A 26,075-nucleotide genomic window follows, 5' to 3' on the forward strand; every position below is an offset into this window, starting at 1 on the left:
GAAGTAGGGACACATGAGTTTTTGTGATATGGACAACCTTATCCTGTCCACAAGGAATAACTGACACCACTACTTAATTTCACAAAGGCCAAGAAAGATAATTTGCAATCACTATTGCCCTGGGCTGGATCTAAGCCATTTTCTACAAGGCTTTGATAAATAAAAGTAACATGAAATTTTGTAGCTAGTTCTATCACAGCCTTAGGTAAAGATGACTAGTCATGGTAGACAATCCAAGAGATCTTTGTAATATTAATTGCTCACCACTTTGAAATTTGGTTCTTCTCTGAAACATGACCGTAAAAATGGCATTGTGGGGTTCCACATTTATTGCCTCTCAATAAATTCCTTATCACAAGTGTGCTCAATGCAATCTAAATACCAAAAGTTTCCAAATAAAAATCTGCTCTGTCAGCCCTGCAAACTCAGCCTGGATTCTGAGAAACAAGCAGAATTCTCTTCTTCTGTATCAGCACCAATAAAAAGAAATAAAATAAAATTCTGCAGGACAAAACTTTGCTCTCCATCAGTAGAGCTTAGTAAACAATTCTGTTGATATACAAAGAATAGAATTCCACTCCCTTTCTCTTTGCCGCATTAGTTCTGCAGAACTAACAGGAATACATAGTTATTTCAGCCACTGAAGTTAATGAATCTAATTCTCAACACATAGCAAGCAGATCTCCTGGGTAAGAAAGTGCCATTCTTAAAGTCATTTTTCAGAGTAAAACCCCACTTACAGGCTACACCCTATGCTTTGCTGAACAGCTGATATGTGGTTGGCATAAGTCCAGGTATGGGGACAAACATGTCTTTAAGCATCCTTAGTGACTTCCCAGGCCTGGGACCAGTGGGCACCAGTTCTGTCCAGAGTCTGAAGGCTGCTATCTTAGGCCAGCTACAAACAGACTCCAGGAGGTGTAGGGGCACCCTGGCAATGCTCCCTCTCCCCTTGGTACTACCTGCACCAAAAGCCATGATGGGAGTGCTGTAGGAGCTGCTAAGCTATCCCTATGCCATGGGAAGATTTTCCTATGCAGAGAAAATCCTCCCAGGTTCATTTGAATTTGGGTTACAGCTCCTTTGTGCTTCCCCTTTGTGCTTTCAAATCAATACAAAACAACAAAGGGGCATACAAATATCTACAAATATTTGACAAGTATCTTCTACATCTTATTTGCCAAAACATATTTTCATAATGAAAGCTTAAGAAAAATAAACTTACAAAAGAAATAAAAAAGCTCATAAATAAGACAACACCGACAGTAACAGATATTATGCATGCATACTTACCTACACGCACAGGTAAAATGTCTTACCCAATTGATTTCTCTCACTTATCAGACTTTACTTATAAGAGGTGATGCTCCCATAATGATTTGAACAAGTGTACCAAAATAAACAAGCAAAACATTTATTCTGTTACATTTAATAACTTCATTAATCAACACATTTGTTACACTGAAGAAAAAGCAAGTAACAATTAGGTGCTACAACAAGAACCATGGGGTCATATAGCTACTGACATTAACAAGGGGTCCTGAAATGTTAGGAGCGAAAAAGCAACACTATACTTAAGTGTACTGGTGCATGAAACACAAGATGGTTACATGTTTACTGTGACATGTCTTCTGCACACAAGAATGCTGTATTAAAAAATATGAATGTTTTTCATGGTTAGACTACAGAAAACATAAGTGTTCAGTCCAAGTCTTGAATGCATTTTTTCACATCATGCTGTCTACTGCTTTTTCTGCTGCATTCCATGCCACTTGAATGTGTTTGTTATCCTCACTTTGCACACCCGCTGAATGCCAAATTGGTACAATTTACTCTTCTTTATTACTTACATATATTTTCTGATTAACTTTATACCTGACAAATCTTAAACAGCAATGTAAGTTTTGTCTCCAAATCTGGCCAAGAAACTTCCACTGAAGTTGTACCCCCTTATGTCAGGGCTACTGTAATTATCTAAGTTAAATTGTGGGGGAGTGAGGTGGGAGAAGACAGGGTGCATGAACAGAATTTTAGCAGGTATTTCCAAAGATATGGTTTAATGACAACATTTTGTAACACAAAATATTTGTTTGAAAACCTGTTTGTTTGATTTCTTCCAAGAAGCTGAATATTTATCTTTAAATTTTAAAGAGGCTTTTTACCCCAATTCAGAGTCTTACCAGCATTGTGTGAAATCATTTGCTCTGCACAATCATTTAGGAAGATTTTATTGCCCTGCTGAACTGCTGTCAATGAATTTTGAAAGCACAAAATTCCTCAATAAAAATTCATGTCTTTGCTCAACTGATGACAAGCAGCCTAGCTTTTCATCTACCTGATTGCTCCAACAGGAACATTTTTTAGGAGTTACGTCTAAGGAGATCAATTCTGTCTATATCATCAAATATGCTATGGAACAAGACTAGGCTGGTGAAGTGGCTCTCAACCTTTCCAGACTACTGTACCCCTTTCAGGAGTCGGATTTGTCTTGCTTACCCCCAAGTTTCACCTCACTTAAACTATTTGCTTACATAATCACATAAAAATACAAAAGTGTCACAGCACACTATTACTGCAAAATTGCTTGCTCTCTCATTTTGTCTTTATGAAATTTTACTTTGTACTGACTTTGCTAGTGCTTTTTATTAGCCTGTTGTAAAACTAGTTAAGTATCTAGATGAGTTGATGTACCCCCTGGAAGACCTCTGTGTACTCCCGGGGGGTACATGTGCCCTTGGTTGAGAACCACTGGTATGGTGGGCTGTGTGTGAGTGGGGAGGCAATCTATATGCAAAAGAATGCAGCAGTTTAAGAGGGAGAAAAGTGATAATGATTAAACAGTGCATTTTAATATGGTGTTTAAAAAGTGACTGTACAGAAGAATCAAAATAATCAACCTATAGGGAGTATAGAAGAATTACCAAACTGCTATACGTTTTCATCAGAATCACCAGAACTTTCTTCTCCATCATCATCACTGCTATCTGAACTGCTAGTATCCTCTTCACTGTTCTCACTGCTTCCTTCATCCGTTTCTTCACCCTCTTCATCACCAAAATTCTGTGTACTTTCTAAGACACACATGTACAAGATATACGTTTTAGGTAAGTCTTAAGTTTTGGTTAGTAAAAAACTGACTATTTCAGGCATGTGATAAATACATAATATTTGATATTATATTCCAAATAAACTCAAAATTACATATTCAAAATAAATCGGTTGTACATGGTGTTTCGGGGTATTTTTCTGAAGAAAATAATTGTATTCTAAATCGTCATTGCATTTTGCTTTGTACAGTGGGGGATTAATACAATTGTTTTGCTTGCTGGTGCTGTCTAATTTTCAAAGAAATATCTAAACAAACATTTTCCCCTTTCTATTACAGGAAGAAAATTATGCAGTGGTTGTGTGTTTTTCCTGAGAATTTAGTAAACAGTCCATATATTCATAAATATTCCAAATATGTATCTTATTTAAGGTGTGCAGGTTTTGGAAACTTTCAGCAATTGTCTTATAGTGATAGGAGGACTATTTTTGTCAGTTACACCAAATTTTTGTCTATATAGCCAACACCCATTTTACAGACTTTTCCAAAATATTTATTTTATAAAATATGCACAGCTTTTCAACAACATGAAGGTGAACGGGACTTCTCATGTGAATAAAACTACTCATATTTGTTTTTACAGGATGGATAGCCAGTTTGGAATAGCAAGAGTATGTTAAATCATAAAAATGATACTGCTGAAATTGATCTCGTCTGCAAGGAAAACAAGAGTCTCCAACCTGTACTACTATGGGAACATGGAACTTGGCTGAAATTTCCCATTTCAAAACCAAATTTAAAAGTAAAGAAAAAAATGAATACTTGCTATTAATATTTTAGGTTCTTAGCCACAGAAGAGTATTTTTAAAATAGGAATACTCTCATAATACAATAACATACTTAAATTAAACACTGACTTAAGGCAATTATCCATTTTGAGATAATAAGCTACAGGGCTAACGTTGTGAAGCTGGCCCAGATCTCTGTGCTGTGATCACTTTTCTCTCAATATAGAAAATGGGAGAGATTCCAGAAGACTGGAAAAGGGCAAATATAGTGCCAATCTGTAAAAAGGGAAATAAGGACAACCCAGGGAGTTACAGACCAGTCAGCTTAACTTCTGTACCCGGAATGATAATGAAGCAAATAATTAAAGCAATCAATTTGCAAACGTTTAGAAGATAATAAGGTGATAAGTAAGTCAGCATGGATTTGTCAAGATCAAATAGTGTCAAACCAACCTGATAGCTTTCTTTGACAGGGCAACAAGCCTTGTGGATGGGGGGAAAACGGTAGATGTGGTGTATCTTGACTTTACTAAAGCTTTTGACACTGTCTCGCTTGACCGTCTCATAAACAAACTAGGGAAATGCAACCTAGATGGAGCTACTATAAGGTGGGTGCAAAACTGGTTAGAAAACCATTCCCAGAGAGTAATCATCAGTGGTTCACAGTCATGCTGGAAGGGCATAAGGAATGGGGTCCCACAGGAATCAGTTCTGGGTCTGATTCTGTTTAATGTCTTCATCAGTGCTTTAGATAATGGCATAGAGAGTACACTTACAAAGTTTGCGGCTGATACAAAGCTGGGAGGGGTTGCAAATGCTTTGGAGGATAGGATTAAAATTCAAAATGATCTGGACAAACTGGAGAAATGGTCTGAAGTAAATAGGATGAAATTCAATAAGGACAAATGCAAAGTACTCCACTTAGGAAGGAACAATCAGTTGCACACATACAAAATGGGAAATGACTGCCTTGGAAGGAGTTCTGCGGAAAGGGATCTGGGGGTCATAGGGGACCACAATCTAAATACAAGTCAACAGGGTAATGCTGTTGCAAAAAAAGCAAACATAATTCTGGGATGTATTAGCAGGAGTATTCTAAGCAAGACACGCAAAGTAATTCTTCTGCTCTACTCCACACTGATTAGACCTCAACTGGAGTATTGTGTCGAGTTCTGGGTGCCACATTTCAGGAAGGATGTGGACAAAATTGGAGAGAGTCCAGAAAAGAGTGACAAAAATGGTTAAAGGTCTAGAAAACATGACATATGAGGAAAGATTTTAAAAATTGGGTTTGTTTAGTCTGGAAAAGAGACGACAAAGGGTATATAACAGTTTTCAAGTATGTAAAAGGTTGTTACAAGGAGGAAGGAGAAAAGTTGTTTTTCTTAACCTCTGAGGATAGGACAAGAAGCAATGGGTTTAAATTGCAGCAAGGGAGGTTTAGGTTGGACATTAGGAAAAACTTCCTGTCAGGGCGGTTAAGCACTGGAATAAATTGCCTAGGGAGATTGTGGAATCTTCATCACTGGAGATTTTAAAAAGCAGGTTAGACAAACACTTGTCAGGAATGGTCTAGGTAATACTTAGTCCTGCCATATGTGCAGGGGACTGGACTAGATGACCTCTCAAGGTCCCTTCCAGTCCTATGATTCTATAGTATTGGCACAAAGTAGCTGGCCACCACAGGATCACTCCAATGAAGCGGGATCCTGAGAGGAGTAGAGCCAGTATAGCAACTCCTATGCCACTCTCTTTCCCTGCAGCCCGCACAGCAGTTATAGCAGGGAAAAAGAGTGTTTGTGCCAGCCCCCCAATGTTAGTCTGAGTGGCCTGAAGGCAACTGTAACTCACACCAGATGCCATTGGTCCCAAGAGGCTAATACAACTGTGACATGCCCCGAGGTGCAATCCAGACAGTGGAACTCCTAGGCCCCCTTAACTCTCCTGCCCAGGCTTTCTCCTACACTGCTATGCTAGTGAACAGCAAACCCTCCACGAAAGCTTATGCTCTAATAAATTTGTTAGTCTCTAAGGTGCCACAAGTACTCCTGTTCTTTTTCCCTCCAACTCTGTTCACTCAGCCATCAGCATGCATAGGCACACCCTGCAAAGTTGCATGAAGGCTCTCACAAGCCAGTCATGAACTGTATATAGGGAGACATAAGCAAATTCCCCCAGCCTGGCACCCCAGAAATGTGCATCTTACAGTGCTCAAGACCTTCTTGATCAAAGTTTGCTGCTCCTTCAAAGGGTAGTGGACATGTCCCAGCCTCTAATCTGAGCAGATCCCCCAAGCACTTCAGACAAATTCACTGGTTCAGATAAACATCAAAATAAGTTTATTAACTAGACAAAGATAGATTTTATGTGATTAAGCAGAATTGGCACAGAAGATTAGAATTGGATACAAAATGAAATAGCAAAACCACAATCTAAATCTTAAACTTTACCAGGCTAATAAATCTAAAATCAAGATGATTTCTCTCATCCAAAACTTCACAGCAGTTCATGCTAACTGGAACACCTTCCAGTTAAGTCCAGCTCCTTCCAAAGTGTAAATGGAGATCTCTTTGTTTTCCTTGTATAGCAATGGGGGTAAGAGGCAGGCCCTCTGGTGACATCACTGTCCCTGATTTATACTTTTCTCCAGATACTGGAAAAATCCATCCTGTGTCATGGGACTAGGCAGCACTCGTGGTGTACATGAGCTGCTGACCATCCCTCATTATGAATTGCTTGCACCTTTTGTCTATGTGAAGATTGCATTGTGGAAGCAGAGAAAGACAGCATGTAAGGCCTCTGTTTTCCATTTCTTTGTCCTCTCTGAGTTTTCCAGACTCAACATGTTTCAGTAACAAACAAAGCAAAATGTAATAACTTCATATACATCGATGACACATATATTTCAACAGGATAATGAGGTTCATCAAATCAAGACTTTTCAAATGTTACCTCACAAGGCATACGTTGTACAAAACATATCACAATCATAGAACGGTGGTGAATGTGTGGGTATATGGGGAACAGTAGGTCACAACAACAGCCTGAGATCATCTGGGTTTTAAAGGACACCCCAGACAACCTTAGGCTGTTGTATTAGCGCCTGGGGAGCACTAGCATCTGGTCTGAGTTAGAGTTGCCTTCAGGCCACTCAAACTAAAGTTGGGGGGCTGGCACAGCTGAACTAGCACTGGGGTAGGACAATGACAGGTTAATGCCATCTCTGCAACTCCTTTCCTCCAAGGTCTTCTGTATTCTCCTATGCCTCGGCAGAGGATTTTGTACAATGGGGTTACCATTTTTCAGTCTAGTATGCATTTTCTGAGCAAGTGTGATTCCCAGACATGACTCTCTGTTTAAGTCAATTCAAATGTCTACAGTAAGGATAGCTTAATATACTGAAAGTCAGGATCAGTGCTTGGAATTGAACATTGAGATTAGGAAATGTTTGCTTAATGTGATTTTATAGCCTAATGCAGGGGTTCTCAACCTTTTCATTTCTGAGGCCCGCCCCCCGCAACATGCTATAAAAACTCCACAGCTCACCTGTGCCATAACAACTGTTTTTCTGCATATAAAAGCCAGGGCACACGTTAGTGGGTAGTAAGCAGGGCAATTGCCCAGGGCCCCATGCCACAGGGGGACCCACAAAGCTAAGTTGTTTAGGCTTTGACTTCAGTCCTGGATGGTGGGGCTCGGGGTCCCGGGTTTCAGCCCCATGCAATGGGGCTTCAGCTTTCTGCCCTGGGCCCTAGTAAGTCTAGCACCAACCATGCTTGGCAGACCCCCTGAAACCTGCTTGCAGCCTCCCCAGAGGGCCCTGGATCCCTGTTTGAGAACCACTGGCCTAATGTATCACACTTAAGATACATTAAACACAAAAGTGATAAAAATATTTCTCACCCTATAGTTTTTAAAAATAAAATAGGATCCATGTAGTTACAGCAGTCCCAAATATTGTTCACTTGTGAAAAGCATGAATGCTTCTAGAACATATAATGGTTACTGTTCTCAAACTTACCTATCAGCAACTTTTCTTCAAGAAGTGGAAGAAACTGCTTGGCCTCAGTATTTTCTGGTTCATAGATTAGAACTGAAATTTGACAACAGGATATGTTAATAATTCTATATGGTGACAATAGCAACTCACAGTCAGACTGCGGAACAATTTCAAGGCATATTGTTAAAGTGCATTCTGTCAGATAGTGGCATCATTTTGATTTCAGAGACTTAAAATGCAAATAATGATTTCTCGGTTATTTGTATTTATATTTCCTCATGAAATACTATATTAAGCTAGAGTTAACGTTGAGAGTACATATCAGTAAATATGTAACTTACAAAAAAAATATTAATGATACAAGAAATAGGCATAACAAACCCAAGAAATTCAGATATAAAGTTAAACATAAAGTAAACCCAAACATGTTCAGGCATGAAGCTGCTGAGTTAATGTTGTTTGGATGCTTTTACTGAGCCTGTAGCGATGCCATGAGGAAAAAGATATTTATAAAACCTAATCTATTGAAAAATTAGTAAAATCTAATCTGGAACCACATACACAGTTACTGTATGGAAACCTACAGGAAACATTTATTCACTGATCCCTGTTACAACAGCACTTTGCCATACTATACCACATTCAGCCATATCAGTACTATTAGCCCCTTACTTTTCTGGGCACTAAGTTCATTCACAATTTAAAAATAAATAGGTAAACACATGAAATGATTATTAAACTGCCTTTTGTAGACAAAATAGTGGAAGTGTGCACACTGCAATGCTCCTTCTGCCGACAAAACACTCTTGCTTTGCGAACAAAATAAAACCACCTCGATGCGAGAGAGCTTTTTGGGGCAAAGTTATATCGTCAGTGTAGACACCGCGGTTGGTTATGTCACTATAATTGGCCTTCATGAGGTATCCCACAATGCCCATTCTGATGACTCTGGTCAGCAGTTCAAACTCCGCTGCCTTGCACCCAGATACACAAACATCCGCCCCATAGGCCCAGGAATTTTTGAAATTCCACTTCCTGTTTGCTCGGAGTGGACAGCTGACCATGGCGGCGCCACAAAGCCAACGCTCTCCTGCTTGGACCACACCCGAGTTGTTGGATTTGCTGGCAGTGTGGGGAGAAGAGGCTGTGCGGGGAGAAGAGGCTGTGCAGTCCAAGCTCCACTCCAGTCATAGGAACTTCGATACCTATGGGCAGATTTCTTGTGGCTTGTTGGAAAAGGGCTACAAACAGGACATGAAGCATTGCTGAGCGAAGATAAAGGAGATAAGGCAGGCATCCAGAAGGCAAGAGAGGCAAATCGTCGCTCTGGTGCTGCGCCGCAGTCCTGCTGTTTCTATAAGGAAATGGATGCCATTCTCGGCGCTGACCCCACCTCCACTGCCAACAGCCCAATGGATACTTCAGTGAGGCTGGAGGCAGCGGACAGGGGATTCGACCCTGTGGACAAAGTTATGGACAAGAAGGTCAAGATTGAGGATGACGTGGAGCACACGCCAGGGTCGTCCAGTGGTGTGGCGAGTCAGGACCTCTTTTCCACTCCTGAGGGGTCTAGCCAGTCCCAGCAGCCAGTCTCTGGCGCGCATGATGCAGTAGAGGATAGCCTTGGTAAGTGATCTTTTTGAGTTGATGCTGCTCAGTTATATGAGGCAGAGCTGTCCTTTGCTCTGAATATTCTAAAAGTGGGTGAAGGGATTTCCACATTGTAGGAAACTTTCCTGCACCGAACGGCAATTCCTTGAGCAGGGACCAAAGCGGCACATGGGTGAGCAGCATAGGAACCGGGTGGGAACCTGCAAGCATGCAGGAGATGCACCTTTGCATACCCTCAGGAGTGAGATATCGGCATCAATGATCCCTGGTTGTGGAAAATGGGGGCAGAATTTGCAATATTGTCCATACTCTCCTACACTTATTCCCTTAAAAAAAACCTAGACCCTTTGCCTCATCTTCAACATCGAACACCGCCCTCCCTCCCTGGGCCAAACTCACCATGTTTAGAGTGTTCACTGAGATGTGTGCTTGCCAAGGGACAGCGAGAAAGTGATTCATATGTGAAAAGAGGTATATTTTACTATAATGATTCAGTGTTGTGCATGAACTAACAATCATGCTTCTGTGTATTGTTTCTTGTGCTTTTGCAGATGGGGCCTTTCAGGGATCTCCCTACACACTGGTAGTGCACCTCTGCTGGAAAAGGAAGCGACCACAGTGCACCAAGGAGGACATGTTCCAGGAGGTGCTTCGATCCTCAGATTTCAAAAAAAAAAAAAAAAGAGAACGCAGGGAGTGGAGAGAGACCCTGAAGGAAAAATTTAAAATAGGAAGGCAGGATAGAAAGGAGAGCAAGGAGCAAATTGTAAAGGGCCAGGAGCAGATGACAAAATTGATGGAGGAGCAAACAGAGATGTTGAAGTCCCTAATCATGCTCCAGGCAGAACAGATGCATGCTTGCCCCCCTGCCCGCAGCCAATACAGAACTGCTTTCCATGCTCCCCCCCAAACTCCTCCCACACATTCCTTGCAACTTCCCAGAATGTCTCGGTACCTCATTCACTCCACCTCCTTCAGACAGCTTCCAAAATGATAGTTGGAGTTACACACAGATATGAAAGCATACACTGGTCTGCACTCTTATCTCCCTTCCCACCAATCCTTTTGTGTGTGTTGTTAATTGTTATTTAATAAAGCAAACTGTCCCACATGTGGTGGTTGTGGCTGGTAGAAATACACAGTGGCAATTTGATCATTTGCTCACTACAAATCCTGGTCAGGAATCATCACAACTTTAATGCAAGGCGGCAAGATAATGCACCATGAGAAAGACACATTACTGATGCTCATTGTCAAAATGTTGCCTCAAAGCCTCCCTGATTCGAAGAGGGGAACAGGGGGCTAGAATAGCCCTTGTATCTGGCTGCTCAAATTCTGCAGCCAGCTGATTGGCCTCTGCCGGAAGGAAACTTTTTACCCATAGACTCACATATATTATGGAGTGTGCAGCAGACTGCTATGACAATGGGAACATTTTCCTCATTTAGGTCTAACCTGCCATAAAGGCAGTGCCAATCGTTTTTAATCTGCCAAAGGCACATTCTATGGTCACACTGCACATAGGCACTGACTTCCTCTTTGCCCGGGGGGTGCTCGACCCCCCCCCCACTCTGACCCCGCCCCTGCACCACCCTCACCTCGCCCCCATTCCACCCCTTCCCCAAAGTCCTCACCTCTTCTCCATCTCTTCCCCTGACGTGCCACGTCCCCGCTCCTCCTCCTCCCTCCCGGAAAGTCCAAAGTGCTGCCAAACAGCTGTTAAGTGGTGGGGCGGTGAGAAGCGCTGGGCGGAAGGGGGAGGAGTGGGGACACAGCGCACTCAGGGGAGGAGGAGGTGGGGAGAGCTTAGCTGCCGGTGGGTGCACTCGCTAATTTTTCCCCATGGGTGCTCCAGTCCCGGAGGACCCACGGAGTCAGCGCCTATGACTCTGCACCTGTTCAGCCTATTGTTGAAGCACTCCTTGTTACTGTCCAGGTGTCCTGGGTAAAGTTTCATGAGCTACGGGAGTAAGGAGTACACTGGGTCTCCCAGGATCACTATGGGCATCTCAACATCCCCCACTTGAATCTTCTGGTCTGGAAAGAAAGTCCTTGCTTGCAGCTTTCTGTATAGACCAGTGTTCCTGAAGATGCGTGTATTATACATTTTCCTGGACCACCCCGTGTTGATGTCAGTGAAACCCACTGTGCTCAGGGTGATCCACAAGTGCCTGCAGTACCATAGAGAAGTACCCCTTTCTGCTGATGTACTCCATTGCAAGATGGTCCAGGCCAAAACTGGAATATGCGTGCCATCTATTGCCCCTCCACAGTTAGAGGATACCATTGCCACAAAGCTATCCAATATTTCATGCACATTTCCAAGGGTCACTGTTCTTCATAGGAGGATGCAATTAATGACCCTGTAAACTTGCATTAACGCTGCCCCAACGGTGGACTTCCCCACTCCAAACTGATTCGCGGTAGCAGTCCGGAGTCACCAGCTTCCATACAGCAATTGCCACTCATTTCTATACCGAGAGGGCAGCTCTCATTTTGGTGTGCTGAGACGAGCTCTGCACAGTTCCAGAAAAGTGGCTTTCTGCATCCAAAAGTTGGCAGCCAATGCTTGTCATCCCAGACTTGCATAATTATGCAATCCCATCACTCAATGCTTGTTTCCCGAGCCCAAAAGTGACAGTTCACCGTGTTCAGCTACTCCCTGAATGTCCAAAGTAATCTTGTGTTGTTTCTTTCCAGGACACACAGCAGGTTAGGCAACTCTGATTCCTGTTCAAATTGGGAGCTCATGACCATCCCGAGGTGTTCATAACAGTGACCACAGCAGTAAAGAGCAGTGCGGGATACGTGCTTTCAACCAGAAATGGCGGGCGCACAGTAAACGGGCTGTTGAAAAATGCAGCAAAATGCAGTTGGAAGCCCATGGAATGCTGGGACGGAAAGAACTGCATCATGGGATGTTGCTCTGTTTTCAGTAACATGTGCCAGCTTCCTCCATGGAAAATAACACTGGTCTACAATTTTTGAGAAGTCGTCTGCTTCAGAGATAAAATGTGCTATTATGTATTTTGATGTGCTGAATTCAAATATGACAACTAAAACAACTGATTGACTACTGTTTTTAAGATATTTAAGTTTTTACATTTTATGTCTATGTATATTGTGTAGATAGTAGAGTTTTAATCATAAATTGTAAACCTAGGTCTTTTCATGTGTTTATGGTTGCTTTACATGACAATATTTCACCTGTCCTGTTTATGTAACACTTTAAAAATCAGCAAAAGGGTTATATAAATAAAATATATTATGAAACAAAAGGCAAAAAAACTATTATGTACATAGTTTAGTCCTATTCAGTGTCTACTCGGCACTTCTTGGCTTGTCTCTTGTATTCATTAAATGGAGCATCTCTTGTCACTGTCCAGCAATAGTCTGCAAGCATTGATGGGCTCCATTTGCCCTGATAGCGTTTCTCCATTGTTGCAATGTCCTGGTGAAATCGCTCGCCGTGCTCGTCGCTCACTGCTCTGCAGTTCGGTGGAAAAAAATCTAGATGAGAGTGAAAAAAAATGTATCTTTAGTGACATGTTGCAACCAAGGCTTTTGTATGCCTTGAGGAGGTTTTCCACCAACAACCTGTAGTTGTCTGCCTTGTTGTTTCCGAGAAAATTTATTGCCACTAACTGGAAGGCTTTCCATGCCGTCTTTTCCTTGCCACGCAGTGCATGGTCAAATGCATCATCATGAGGAAGTTCACGAATCTGAGGACCAACAAAGACACCTTCCTTTATCTTAGCTTCACTTAACCTTGGAAATTTTCCACGGAGGTACTTGAAAGCTGCTTGTGTTTTGTCAATGGCCTTGACAAAGTTCTTCATCAGACCCAGCTTGATGTGTAAGGGTGGTAACAAAATCTTCCTTGATTCAACAAGTGGTGGATGCTGAACACTTTTCCTCCCAGGCTCCAATGACTGTCGGAGTGGCCAATCTTTCTTGATGTAGTGGGGATCTCTTGCACGACTATCCCATTCGCAGAGAAAACAGCAGTACTTTGTGTATCCAGTCTGCAGACCAAGCAGGTGGCTGAAGAAATGACTAGAACAACAAGAATGTTGTATTGTGATTGGCTCTCTCTCTGTTAGGGCTGATGGACTGATCGATCAAGGTGACCAAGTATTTATCAGTAATTAAGAAAATGGACACGAGGAGAAATACTAAAATAAAACAGGTAAAATGTAAAAAAGTTTTATCTATCTATCTATACGTATAGTACTTACTCATCTGACAAAGTTTTTTTGAGAGACTGTAGTCTTGATCCATAATTGCTTTCAGGAACTAAAAGAACAATATAGTTTAGTATGAAAGTTAATATAGAGAATTGTTGATGTGCACACTTTGAGAATTAGTTCCAAGTTTGGTCAGTTTTTATATAAAAATACTTTAGTGAGAACTTTGATCAATTTTCCCAACAGCTATAAAGTGCAGAATTTTTCTATTGTTCTAAGTAGATCCACCAGGGGACAGTGGACAACTGCTAGTCCCACCATTACTTGTACAAACTCCATCTCAGCTACTACATCTTAGAATTGAGGATTATATTTCTGTGTAAGTGTGTTACTCTGAGCACACAGCCAAGTTACTCTGGAAACATCTAGGTACATATGTTGTTTTACAAATGAGTAGTCCAATTGACTCCAGTGGAACTACTCACATGAGTAAAGTCATACACGCTCTTAAATGTCTTCAGGATTGTGGCCTAAGATTGGTGAGAACTGATTTTTTTTTTTTTTTTTACAACAGGTATCCTAAGTAACACCTGTGCTCACATAATAAGGTAAAAATTAATAGCCCTGAGAGATGTATTTGACAAGAGTAAATAACACAAGGCTTCACTGTCAGTATGGCACAGTGTGGACAAGGGACTTGAATCAAGCCCTGACAACACCTGTTGGGTCCACAGTTTATTTTTGGCATCAGATGGAACAGTCTTGGATCTCAAACATGCTATCATTCATTTCTATCAAATAAGGGGGCGGGGGGACTCCAAACCAAACATAAATCCACGAAGATCTCAATGACCTAAAAGCAGTAATATTAAACTAACAAATGGAAATCCACAACAGACCCATTTAATTGATGTTTGAGGTGGCATTATCAGAATAGTGAGACAATGGTTAAAAGCAGTATAAAAATCTACTTATATAATTAATGACAGGATATTAAAAACTAATTACCACATAAGCAAACATGATATATACAGTGGTCACCACTAAAAAATAATAAAAAAAAATAAAAAAAAAATCAACATTGGCAAAAAGTTATCTGAGGTATCATCATTTTCTCTTCTTAGACAACAGAGTATCTCAGACAGCACTGTGTGGTAACTGCTGGATATTGTTTTAATAATGAATATTATTACTGTTCTTTCAGTTGAAGTCAAGTAGGCAATCTGAGAGTTGTTAAAGTCAACAGTTCTCTTTAAATTCTCGGAGCTATGTTCATAATTGGCAGAGCCTAAACCTACACTACTTTCAGTTTTGCCAATGCCTCTCATACAGCATAGGATCTAGATTTAAGTCTCTGACCCTTCCCACCTTTTGTACTCTCAATAGCAACTAATAAGGCTTTGTCAGCTACTGGAAAGATAGTCAGTCCCCCCAAAAGAGGAGCGGAGTAAAGTTTTCTTCAGCTTGCCGTGCAAAAATCTTATTCCAGAACGTTTCTTACTGCACTGTCATTTTACCTGTAAGCGTATTAGTATCACAATGACAGTGCATTCTTAACTTTAAAACACATACTTAACTCTTAATGAAATCAATGGGACATAAGCATATGCTTAAGTACTTTGCTCCATAGGGGCATTTGACAGCAACACTACATATCTCATGCTTTGTTTTTTAAAAAAGGAGGAACTGGATGTTGAGCAAACACAACCAATTAGCTGAAAAAAAACATACCATCTACCACTTCCCAAACATTTTGATATTCAAGTCTAGGTAACAGGAAAGAAAAAAAACAAAACATTTCTCCATATACACTGCGTACTCCAAATGAGTATTAAACACATCGTGGGCACTCAGGATCTCTTGCAGCACTTAGAACAGAAGCCATCATACAAACTGACTAAACTGTTTTCCCTCTTCAAGCAACTAAATACAGGCACACATCTTTTACACAGGAATATTTTTTGAAAAATTGTTTTTGACAGTATCAGCAGTGATTTTGTTTGCATAGTACATACATAAAAGATTAGTTTTCAACAGAGTATTTACCATTACAGTGCCAGTCGCAGAGCCCCAAGTATTCCACAACTGCAGAACTTGCCATAATTCACCCCTTGCTGCACAACTGTGGTTTAGAATTCTATTAAAAAATTAAGTTTCTAGCCCTTATGGCTATGCAAACCTAAAAAATGTAAGCCAAGGGTGAACCGTGGCCATCTGAGTCTACCAGCCTGAAAACAATACTTCTGAGAGATGTGAATGGCCCCAGTCATTTCACTCTGGGCTCCAGGGACTCTGACTGTGCAACAGTGGGCTTTGACATTTTTGGCATTTTTCCAATATATCAGAATTCAGTAAACTCTGCAACAAAAATACTATTTTGCTGTAGCCAGATGCCTAGCATCTTGAGTTCTTTTGTTATCTTGTCCTGCTGGGACCTGCCTGAAGCTGCCTCTTACTCTGCATCTTTAGCCACAAAGGGGAATTAATTGATTATAGTGCATCACTATTGGACAGAAAAGACAAGAGAGGTTCAGGGAGCAAGGGCTAGAGACCAGTTTGTGGTAGGGTGACCAGATGTCCCGATTTTATAGGGACAGTCCCGATTTTTGGGTCTCTCTCTTATATAGACTCCTATTACCCCTCGCCCCCGTCCCGATTTTTCACACTTGCTGTCTGGTCACCCTAATTTGCGGACAGGGAGCAGGGGGAAAACCAGAAATGCAGGCTGGGCAGCTATACTGCCTATAGAATAGAGGCTGTGGAACTCAGATGAACCACTGAATCGGACTATAAGCTCTCCATTTTCGATGGCATACATGATGAAGGGAAAAGAGATTGGGAGCTGAGACGCCCAGACAACATTGTAACCACTGAAGCCCACTGACTTGGGTCATCTGGAGGACAAAACAAAAAATATATAAAAAATAGTCATTGCTGAAAATAATCATTGATGAATTGTACATCAATGAGTATTTTCAATTTTGAAACATGGTCGCCAGCATGTCTGCACGACAGATACAATAAATCAACACTGATGCAGAATTAGGCAGAATTATGGAGTGTTTGCTACAGAATTGGGTCCCACTGTGCTGCAGAGTACATGGGTCCCTCAGTCTATGTTCACATTGTTCGGGCGGGGGGGGGGGGGGAGGGGAAAGGTGAAATTTACCTCTCCCAGCAACTCTATTGGTGCATTTATTTTTCTATCTTCATTTTCACTGCTGCTTTCATCGTCATCTGTAGTTTCTGACAGCTGCTCATCAGTATTATGGTCCTCAATACTATTTGTCGGAAATTCAGTGCTGAGTTCATTATTTGCTGGCTTTTCTATATTTCTGGAATTTTTTTCTTTATCATCTAAATTCAAAATTAATATTATATCAGCGATAAAAACAAAATACTTAGCAGTTACAGAGCATTTTATGTGCTCAAAGTGATTCATAAGCATTAACTAGTTAATGAGGATCACTGACAAGGTATTTTTGCATACAGTTGAAAAATATTTTCTGTTTATCTTCTTACATCAAAAAGGTAATGCTTACATTACTGAGCTCAACTATGCCCTCATATACACTAAGATAATTACCACTGAAGAAAATAAGAATTATATGGTGCTCCTCTCAGGGAAGAATTAGGCCCGCTGAATGTAACATATCTTTCCTGGAACTCCATTTTAAAACGTGTTATATTACAGGAACTCAGCTGTAATGCCATTCTTTATGCTAAATATTCTGAAAGAAGAGTAATTGTACTGATGGTACTTATAACAATGTTTGATCTGCTGGGAGCCAAAAGAAAGTATATTTTTGTTTCACAGAAAGAGAGTCTTACATGTCTTCAAAAGCACTAAAGAATAACTACTTTACCTTAAAAAGAATGCAAAATTTGAGAAAGTAATAGTTGCTTTGGGAACCATAACTCTCACCTTTCTAACTTTTGTTCCATTTATATTCTCAATCATAACAGTGCATTAAGTATTTATTGTTTCTTTCATTTAATTTCTTCTTCATTATATTTGTAAAGGTTTTCCCATGAGTACATTTTGGGTATTTTAAATTGCTGCCATGTCATATATGAGTAATACCTAATACCACAAACTGCAGACTAGCATTTCTTGGACTTGCCTAACAAAACAAAAACAACCTCATCTGTCACTTTTAAGTATTATAAAGCATTAGTTTACATCATTCCTCTAGTGAAGAGGAGTATACAGCCTGGCAATTTTGAAAAAGCTGCTGTCTTGGTCTGAAACGCCATGGTGTGGAGGGTGTTTTTATTATTATTATTAAAGATAAAAGCTCTCTTCCAGCACAAATACAATGGAACAGTCCACAGAGGCTTAAGTGCATGAGATGATATCTCTTTTCCCTAAGAGGTATTAGAATGTCCAGTTAATCAAATGATCTACTGGCTGAACACATAGGTGCTTTAGAATAAAAAGAAAATAAGAATTGTGATTGAATGCACATTCAAATAAGCACATCTATATGCATAATTTTACAAGGACTTATTCACTAATGAAGGAATTCATTTCTCAGGTCTCATATATAGGACTATATGTTGAAATGAACACACAGATTAGTGCGAAAACTTTTGAGTTTAAAATCAGTGAGAGGTCAATAAAGGTTGCTGGTCTTGGCTGAGTCCTAATGTGTATTTGTTCACATCATTGAACCATGACCTACTGGAGTCCAGCTGACAGCCTCTCCTGCAAAGTCCCAAGATTGAAATAAGGAGGCATGAGCTACTGGCAGACTAGGTGCAAAGCTTGGATTGTGCCTGCTTGCAATATATGCCCTTCTTTAGCCAAATCTCTCATCTTAAATACATAAACTACAAGCTAATGTGTTTGAGGAGAAGTACTAGGAAATTGTGGTAACAGGTCTGAAAGTTTTCTGAGATTTCAAATTAACAAAGTGCAGAAACATATACAAACACACATCCTGTTGAAGTCAATGCAAAGACTCTAATTGACTTCAGTGGGCTCTGAATCAGGATCATAAAAGCAGTCTGGGTTCTGGTACGAAAAATTTACCTCAGCTGTAATACCATTCTTTCAGCTAAATATTCTGAAAGAAGAATCATTGTGCTGGTGGTGCTTATAACAATGATTGATCTGATGGAAGCCAAAAATGCAGTACATTTTTGTTTTACAGAACGAGAGTCTTATAGGGACACCAATTGTACCAATTTTAACCTTAAGAGGTTCTCCTATAGAGCAAGCTAGCTAACAGCAGATATCACAGAACAAAGTAATAAGGAAGAAAAATGAAAGTTGAAGAAAAGACAACTTCTAATTAGAAAAAAACCCTGGAATTCATAAAGTTAATGAATACCAATAGTTTGTTATGGGGGGGGGGGGCAAGGGCAGTTGCAGCTCCATTATTAAGGCTGAGCTGTTTTGCACTTAAATCAGAGATTCAACTGCTTATGTATATAAAAAATTGTGTATCCTAACCAAATTTACCAGCACTTACTCTTTGATTATAGAATTAATTTACATTCCTTTGATAATTAGTTTAGGAATTAAAATTAAATTTAAAGACAAGAAATTCAGCACCTGCTGCCAGACTTTTTGTCCCAAATGATCTTATGAACAAAATAATGCATATTTTTCAAAATTTCCCCTATGGTTTACTTACTGAAATCTTCACATTGTGTAGGCTACATTTGAAAAAATTTTTTTTTATATTAATGGTCATTTCCCCCTGTGATACACTGTTCCTCAAAATTGCACCCTGTAATCCCCATATTCAACATTCATATATGGTTATGATATTTCATACAAAGCATGCCATGTAAGATATCATATTAAAGGTCATGATCTCCTGAAACCCATTGTTCTGTCAAAATATGTATATTGTTAGTGTGTATGAAGTCATGAGACTTTGCTGTATGGTTGTTATTAAAATATATTGTAAGTTTGGGAATCCTCCACTGCTAGTTCTCCAGTAACAACAAAGGAGGTGCTCCACAGCCCGGTGGGTGTTAAATGACCATTATCAGCAGGGGAATTGTAAACAAGGGATTTACAATGCTGTAAGAGAGTTGCACAAGCACCACAAGCAATGGGGGATTGCTCAACACTGTGACTCAGCAAGGCCCACCAGGACATGTCTGGGCTAGTATTTTTCCGGCACATGGACTGAGTGTATAAAATAAAGGACAGTGACATCTTGCTTTTTACCTTTTCTCCTCCCCGACCTAGGCTGGAAGCAACAAGAATGCTGGGAAGACAAAAACTTGAACTGAGGAGATTGGTCCCAGGCTTAAATGGAAAGTCTGTGTATTAAGTACCGTAAACTACAACATCCAGTGGGGTGAGAAAAACTGCTTGATCCAAATACTGCTCAGTCTAATACGATTCAAAATTTAGACTGCATGCTTACCTTTTATTGTCTTTGGTAATTATCTCTGACCTTTCATGCCTACCACTTATAATCACTTAAAATCTATCTTTCTGTAGTTAACAAATCTGTTTTATATTTTACCTAAAACAGTGTGTTTTGGTAGAAGTGCTTGGGAAATCTCAGCTCAGTTTACAAAAGCTAGTGTGTCTCCTCTCCACATTGAGGGAGGGGCGGACTGAGTAATGAACTTACACTAGTCAAGCTTCTGACCAGGGCTAGATGGTCCAGTTCTAGGTAAAAGGCTGGGGGCTTGGGAGATCTGCTGGTGCCTTTCTCTATGTGATTCATGAATGGCTTAGGGAGCAGTCACGCAATTTAGCTGGGTGTCAGGCTCCACAAGCTGTTGTACTGAGTGATAACAGCGCCTGGAGAGGTTTGTGGCTTGTCACTAGCAAAGCACTGTGAGAAAGAGCCAAGACTGGAGAGTTAAGGGGGCACAGCAGTACCCCAGTTCCAGGCTGTACCCCAGGGATCCCATCACACACCCCAATTATTCCACAAATTGCATTCTTTCAAAATGGCTGCACTATTCTCAATAGGATTGAAGCCATAGGCTGCCCTCAAGTGACCATTTTGACATAGACATCTATCTCCCATTCTTCTCAAATGGGGCTGAGACTGTATCTATACAGGACTGAGGCTGTGTTTACACTGCCCTGCAGTTTGGACGAAAAGGGGCATGACCAGCCCAAAGTGCTGCACTGCAACTCCCCCATGTGGACACAGTGGGTGCAAACTAAAAGGTTCATAATTTGTATTAATGTAGTCCTCTTTGAAAAGTCCAAACTCTGAGGCAGCATACACAAGCTCTAAGTGTTCCTCTCCACTAGGGTTACCATACGTCCGGATTTTTCCGGACATGTCCGGCTTTTTGGTCCTCAAATCCCCGTCCGAGAGGAAATTCCAAAAAGCCGGACATGTCTGGGAAAATAGGGAGGGGTCGTGGGGTTTGGGTCCGGGCTGGAGCCTCTGGGGCCAGAGCCGGAGCCACTGGGGCCGGCCATGCTCGGCCGCCGGCCAGCGCCGCTCAGCCAGGGCCGGGGCTGGGCCGGAGCCGCTCGACTGGAACCAGGGCCCGAGCCGCTGGGACTGGGGCTGGGGGTGCTCGGCCACCAGCTGGTGCGGGTGCCCCAGGGCCCAGGCCGAGCTGGAGTCGCTAGGGCCGGAGCCACTTGGCTGGAACCGGGGCCAGCATCCCAGGGCCTGAGCTGGGCCGGAGACGCCGGGGCCAGACCCTCTTGGCCGGGGCCAGCCGCCGGAGGGAGCCGCTTGGCTGGGGGGGCCGGACTGGGCCGCGCCTCCTCGTGCCCGTCCCCGCCCCCTCCCCAGCTTACCTACTGCCTGCCTGCCTCACTCTTCCCGCGAACATTTGATTCGCGGGAAGCAGGGGAGGGGGCGGAGTTGGGGCGGGGCCGGGTGGGGAAGGGGCACAGTTGGGGTGGGGCTGGAGGCAGGGCGGAGTTGGGGCGGGGGTGAGGCCCGTTGAGTGTCCTCCTTTTAGAATATTAAAATATGGTAACCCTACTCTCCACCTCCTAACAGCTCAGGGCCACCAGCTGAAGGCAGGTTGGCTTCACTCTCACTCGGCAAAAGAGGACGCACTGACCATTTTGAAAGAAAGCAATTTTTTAGGTATTTCTCTGAAGGACAAGATATTAAGCAGCTGTAGACACAGTTTAACTGGCCAGGATGCTCTGGCTGCATCCTACTACTGCAGACTAGAGTAAAGCAATCAGGACATACTAGTGCATCTGGCTATAAAAAGTTAAAATTGTTAAAAAAAAATATTTAAAGCTGGTAATTCTAACGATTTGAAGATATGAAGTATCACATAGCATTATCTTTGAGTTTCTTGGTTGGAGTTAATGTATGGAATTTAAAAAACAAAGCCAGACATTCCAGAAAAAAATATATTAAGTACGTTAAGAGTATATATCAGTAATTTAGGGTAAGATACATTAAAGGATGTTGTAATTATTACCAACCCAATTGTTGTAAATCCAGGAAATTCAGAGTTAAAAAGTTAAATTTAAAAGAAAGCCAAACATGTTAAGTTATGGAAATGCAGTTAGGGCACCTCAATTCTGCCCTGTAGTGACACCACGAGGGTGTGTGTGTGTGTGTGTGAAAAATCTAGAATGTCTTTAAAAGTCAGTTTAATATAACCTAAGATCACTGACACTAAAATGCCTTAATAGTATGCATATAGTTGTTGCATAGAGCCACTGAAGGGCAGCACTAGCTTGCCTGGGAATGCTGTTAGGGTCTGATCCAAAGCCAATTGAAGCTAATGGGAATATATTGACTTCAGAGGACTTTGGCTCAGGCCCCAAGACAGAACAAGATCTCTTAAACTTTATACTGTGGTTAGCTCACCAACTATCCCAGTTTCTATTGCTGACTGCAGCTCCATAGAATCTTTCAGTAGTCTTCTCGCCAGGTTTTAGAGAGTTTCAAGTTTGCATCAACGTAGTTCTTTATTAACTAGCCTTGACTTAACTATGACATCATATGCTAGCTCATAAAAGGGAGTATAAGTGCTGGCAGAGCAACTGTATATTAATCACCAAGATTCCCTTAAAGGGCAGTAAAACTGTGCTACATACTATGTCAATTATTAATATTTGATATGGAATTGAAATGCTGGTAAAAAGGAACTTTAACACTAAGAACTCTAACAAGTAAACAGTGAGCAGTTTTCAAGGTTAACACTTTCTGTCATGCACATTTGAAAGAAGTCAAATTATCATGCCAAAATGGCTTCTTCCAACAACAATCACGTGAGAGCTGATGAGGATGCAAATGTGGGCTGAGTCATGTGTTGTGTGGCTATACCTTGAAAGGAACATTTGGAGAAATAAATATAACAGCAGCATAAACAGAAACCCAACCTTGTTTACACAAGGACAACTATTACAATAGTGAATGTCTTTAAAATATATGTCTTTCTATAAGAATGTGCCATATGCCCTCAAAAGGGATGTCTGTGAACATCTTTGTTTGCTTGCCTGGGATTGATGAACAGGCTAACACCTTGGAACATCAAAAGGATCACTGACTAAAATTTGGGGGATTGGAGATACCTGAGGAGGAAGGAAGGATGGATGACAGTTATCTTGAGCGGAAAGATTGTTTCACTGCCAACCTGCTCAGCAAAAGCGGCAGAGGAGAAAGAGAGAAGCTCACCAGAGAGGATGTGTTCTTCATAAAATGTAATGTCCTTAATTGTACCTACCTATGTTGTTTAGAAATTAAGAATAAATACGTTATGCAGGCTGTTTCTCTGGAGTAAAACTGGATTTTCTCTCTCTCTCTCTCTACTTATTTTATTTTTGATCAGACCAATTGAATCATGTTTTACAGTATGTCTTTGAAAGGAAGGCAACATTCTGACAAAGTGCCGCCCAATGACTGGTTGGCGGATGACAAGAAATGGCAGGAATAGGTTACACTTACTAGTAACTGATTTCACTTTGTTTAGTTTTTATATTACAGCAATTGCACTAGTAGCAACAACTATAGTTAATATTATAAAACAGTTCCCATTATAAACTAGGGATTTTACCATGTTTATTTCAGGCTACTTTAGTGCCTTGTAACTTTCTACAAAAAAGATCTTTTATAGGTCTATTTAAACTAACTGCATACATCTGAGCAGACATTATTTCATTAGAAATAGAGATTAGAAATGAAGTTTTTTAAAATCTATTTTTTGCATCCTATGTTCCCATTCTGTGTAATCACACAATAAAAGGCTGCTTACTGTGCTGCCATTGCAGACAAGAAATGAGGCTTGCAGAACCTGAGCAGAAAGTGAAACAGCTTGTAATTTACAGAGGACAATGTGAACAGGATGTTAACTCCACTGAAAGAATCATTAAAATAACTTTGCTATTTTGTAAGGTTTACTTTATATTTTTTAAAATAGACTTACAAGTATTATTTTCTTGGTTGATTCTAGATTATTCTGAAAACCTGAATTGCTAGCTTAGCATTTAGCGAACAGCACGATGGATCTATTTTTAATGGCCCATATACCCTACAAGCATAGTGCTGGCACATAGTTCTCTGCCACAGTTAGTGGTGTCTGTGTTATAACACTTTTTTACCGCTAGAGAAGATCTGTAACCATGCTGAGAAACAGTATTTTATATTCCCTACTGACCTTAAAGATTTTCCATATTATTTTCCTTTATTTAAAAAAAAAAAAAAAAAAAAAAAAAAAAAAAACCAGAAAAAGAGTAAGTTATGGGTCCCAACAGCAATATTAATACAGTCACATTGCTGGAATCTTAACTTTTGCATATTGTGACTTCTTGTATTTCTAACTATGCAACCTTAACATTATATGGTATTTTATTAAATGTTATTTTGATTAATTTATTTTGTTTTTTTAGTGCCTGAAGTGTATGTAGAGGATTGGAGGCAATTTATAAACCTTGGGCCAAATTGTGCCTGGCCCTGATATGAGTGCACAGCATAAGCAGTTGCACACATGCATAACCCCCTTGCCCACCCTAAATCAAGACTTGTCTACAGTTACAGCGCTGCAGCAGCAGGTGCAGCTGCGCAGCTGTAGCACTTAGTGGACACGCTACCTACGCCAACGGGAGACCTTCCACTGGCACAGGTACTCCACCTCCCGAAGAGGCGGCTGCTATGTTGATGCGAGAAGCCCTCCTGTTCACATACTATCTACATTGGGAGTTAGGTTGCTAAAATCCACATCCCTGAGTGATATAATTATACCAACATAAATTTGTAGTGTAGACCAGGGCTAAAAGCAAAGCAGAAATCAGTCCCTTTCCTCAGACCCAAAACACAGAGTAGCTGGCTGCAGGAGGAAAAGACAGATGCACCGCAAGAAAAAGAGCAATAGCAAGAGGTGCAGCCTCTGCATTCCCCAAAGACAGAAGGCCACCAGTGCTCCTTTTGGGGTAGTGTGGTTGAGATACACCCCTTATTGTGGGCTGTGTCTAAAAGGTACAAATTAAGCCTCAGACTACTACACTTTCCCCATACCAATCTCCTAAGCAAAAAACATTTTTTGAAATAATAAAAGGCAACTTTGAATAGAAAATATTTGCATGGAGAATTGTCAGGGATTCAGAGATACATTTCACTTGAACCAACCAACGACTTCTGATTTGATACTATCTGTCCTAGCTTCACTGATTGTTGTTTCATGATGTAGTTTGCGTAAATCAATTTTTAATTGCTCATGTGTATAAAATTCTATAAAATTAAAACAAACAAGGGATAAAAAAATGCAGTGTTATTGTGCAATTAATGTTATTTCCAAAAGAGAAATGATAATATATGGTATTCTATGGAGACATTTATTAAACAAAAGAAAAATCTGCACAACCTAATGTGGAGTTTCCTTTGCAGAACCACTTCATATGGGGTCAAGTCTTCTTGTATGCAATACAATATTACTGAAGCAAACAGAGTTCTAGAAGTTCAGAACCTCCAAAGTCAGATAATATATTGTACATGCTCTCTGATGGCATGTGCTGTTCTGTTGTGTCATAGCTATGAAATTCTAGCCCCTTTTCAATACAACTGAGAACAGTGTCTTCCATGAACACTGTAGATATTCTCTAGAGCAGTGGTTCCCAAACTTGTTCCGCCACTTGTGCAGGGAAAGCCCCTGGTGGGACGGGGCTGGTTTGTTTACCTGCCGCGTCCGCAGGTTCAGCCGATCGCGGCTCCAGGCCAATGGGAGCTCCTGGATGTACTGGCCGCTGCTTCCAGCAGCTCCCATTGGCCTGGAGCAGTGAACCGCAGCCACTGGGAGCTGCGATCGGCCGAACCTGCGGACGCGGCAGGTAAACAAACCAGCCCGGCCCGCCAGGGGCTTTCCCTGCACAAGTGGCGGAACAAGTTAACTCCACTGAAGGAAGCAGGTGCTTGGGGCTAGGGTGACCAGATGTCCCGATTTTATAGGGACAGTCCCGATTTTTGGGTCTTTTTCTTATATAGGCTCCTATTACCCCCTCACCCCCATCCCGATTTTTCACATTTGCTGTC

The 26,075-nt window shown here is 41.1% G+C and overlaps 1 protein-coding gene across 7 annotated transcripts in view; it reads right to left on the reverse strand.

Annotated features, from left to right (window-relative positions):
• Positions 1-1,398: 1,398 nt before the first annotated feature.
• The window catches only part of ERICH2 (glutamate rich 2), a 40,662-nt gene continuing 15,985 nt past the window's right edge, over positions 1,399-26,075 (reverse strand). For 6 of the 7 annotated variants that reach the window (XM_054043990.1, XM_054043985.1, XM_054043988.1 and 3 more), the window contains 4 exons: positions 16,802-16,989; positions 13,684-13,741; positions 7,856-7,927; positions 1,399-3,071 (listed from right to left, as the gene is read on the reverse strand). In XM_054043990.1, coding sequence (XP_053899965.1) covers positions 2,929-3,071; positions 7,856-7,927; positions 13,684-13,741; positions 16,802-16,989 — 461 coding nt within the window. In that variant the 3' untranslated portion in view covers positions 1,399-2,928. Of the gene's footprint in view, positions 3,072-6,150; positions 6,584-7,855; positions 7,928-13,683; positions 13,742-16,801; positions 16,990-26,075 lie in introns of those variants that run through there. The other variant, XM_054043987.1, reaches the window with a different exon arrangement.

This window comes from Malaclemys terrapin, chromosome 11 (genome assembly GCF_027887155.1).
Source record: "Malaclemys terrapin pileata isolate rMalTer1 chromosome 11, rMalTer1.hap1, whole genome shotgun sequence".
Taxonomy (NCBI): Eukaryota; Metazoa; Chordata; order Testudines; family Emydidae; genus Malaclemys; species Malaclemys terrapin.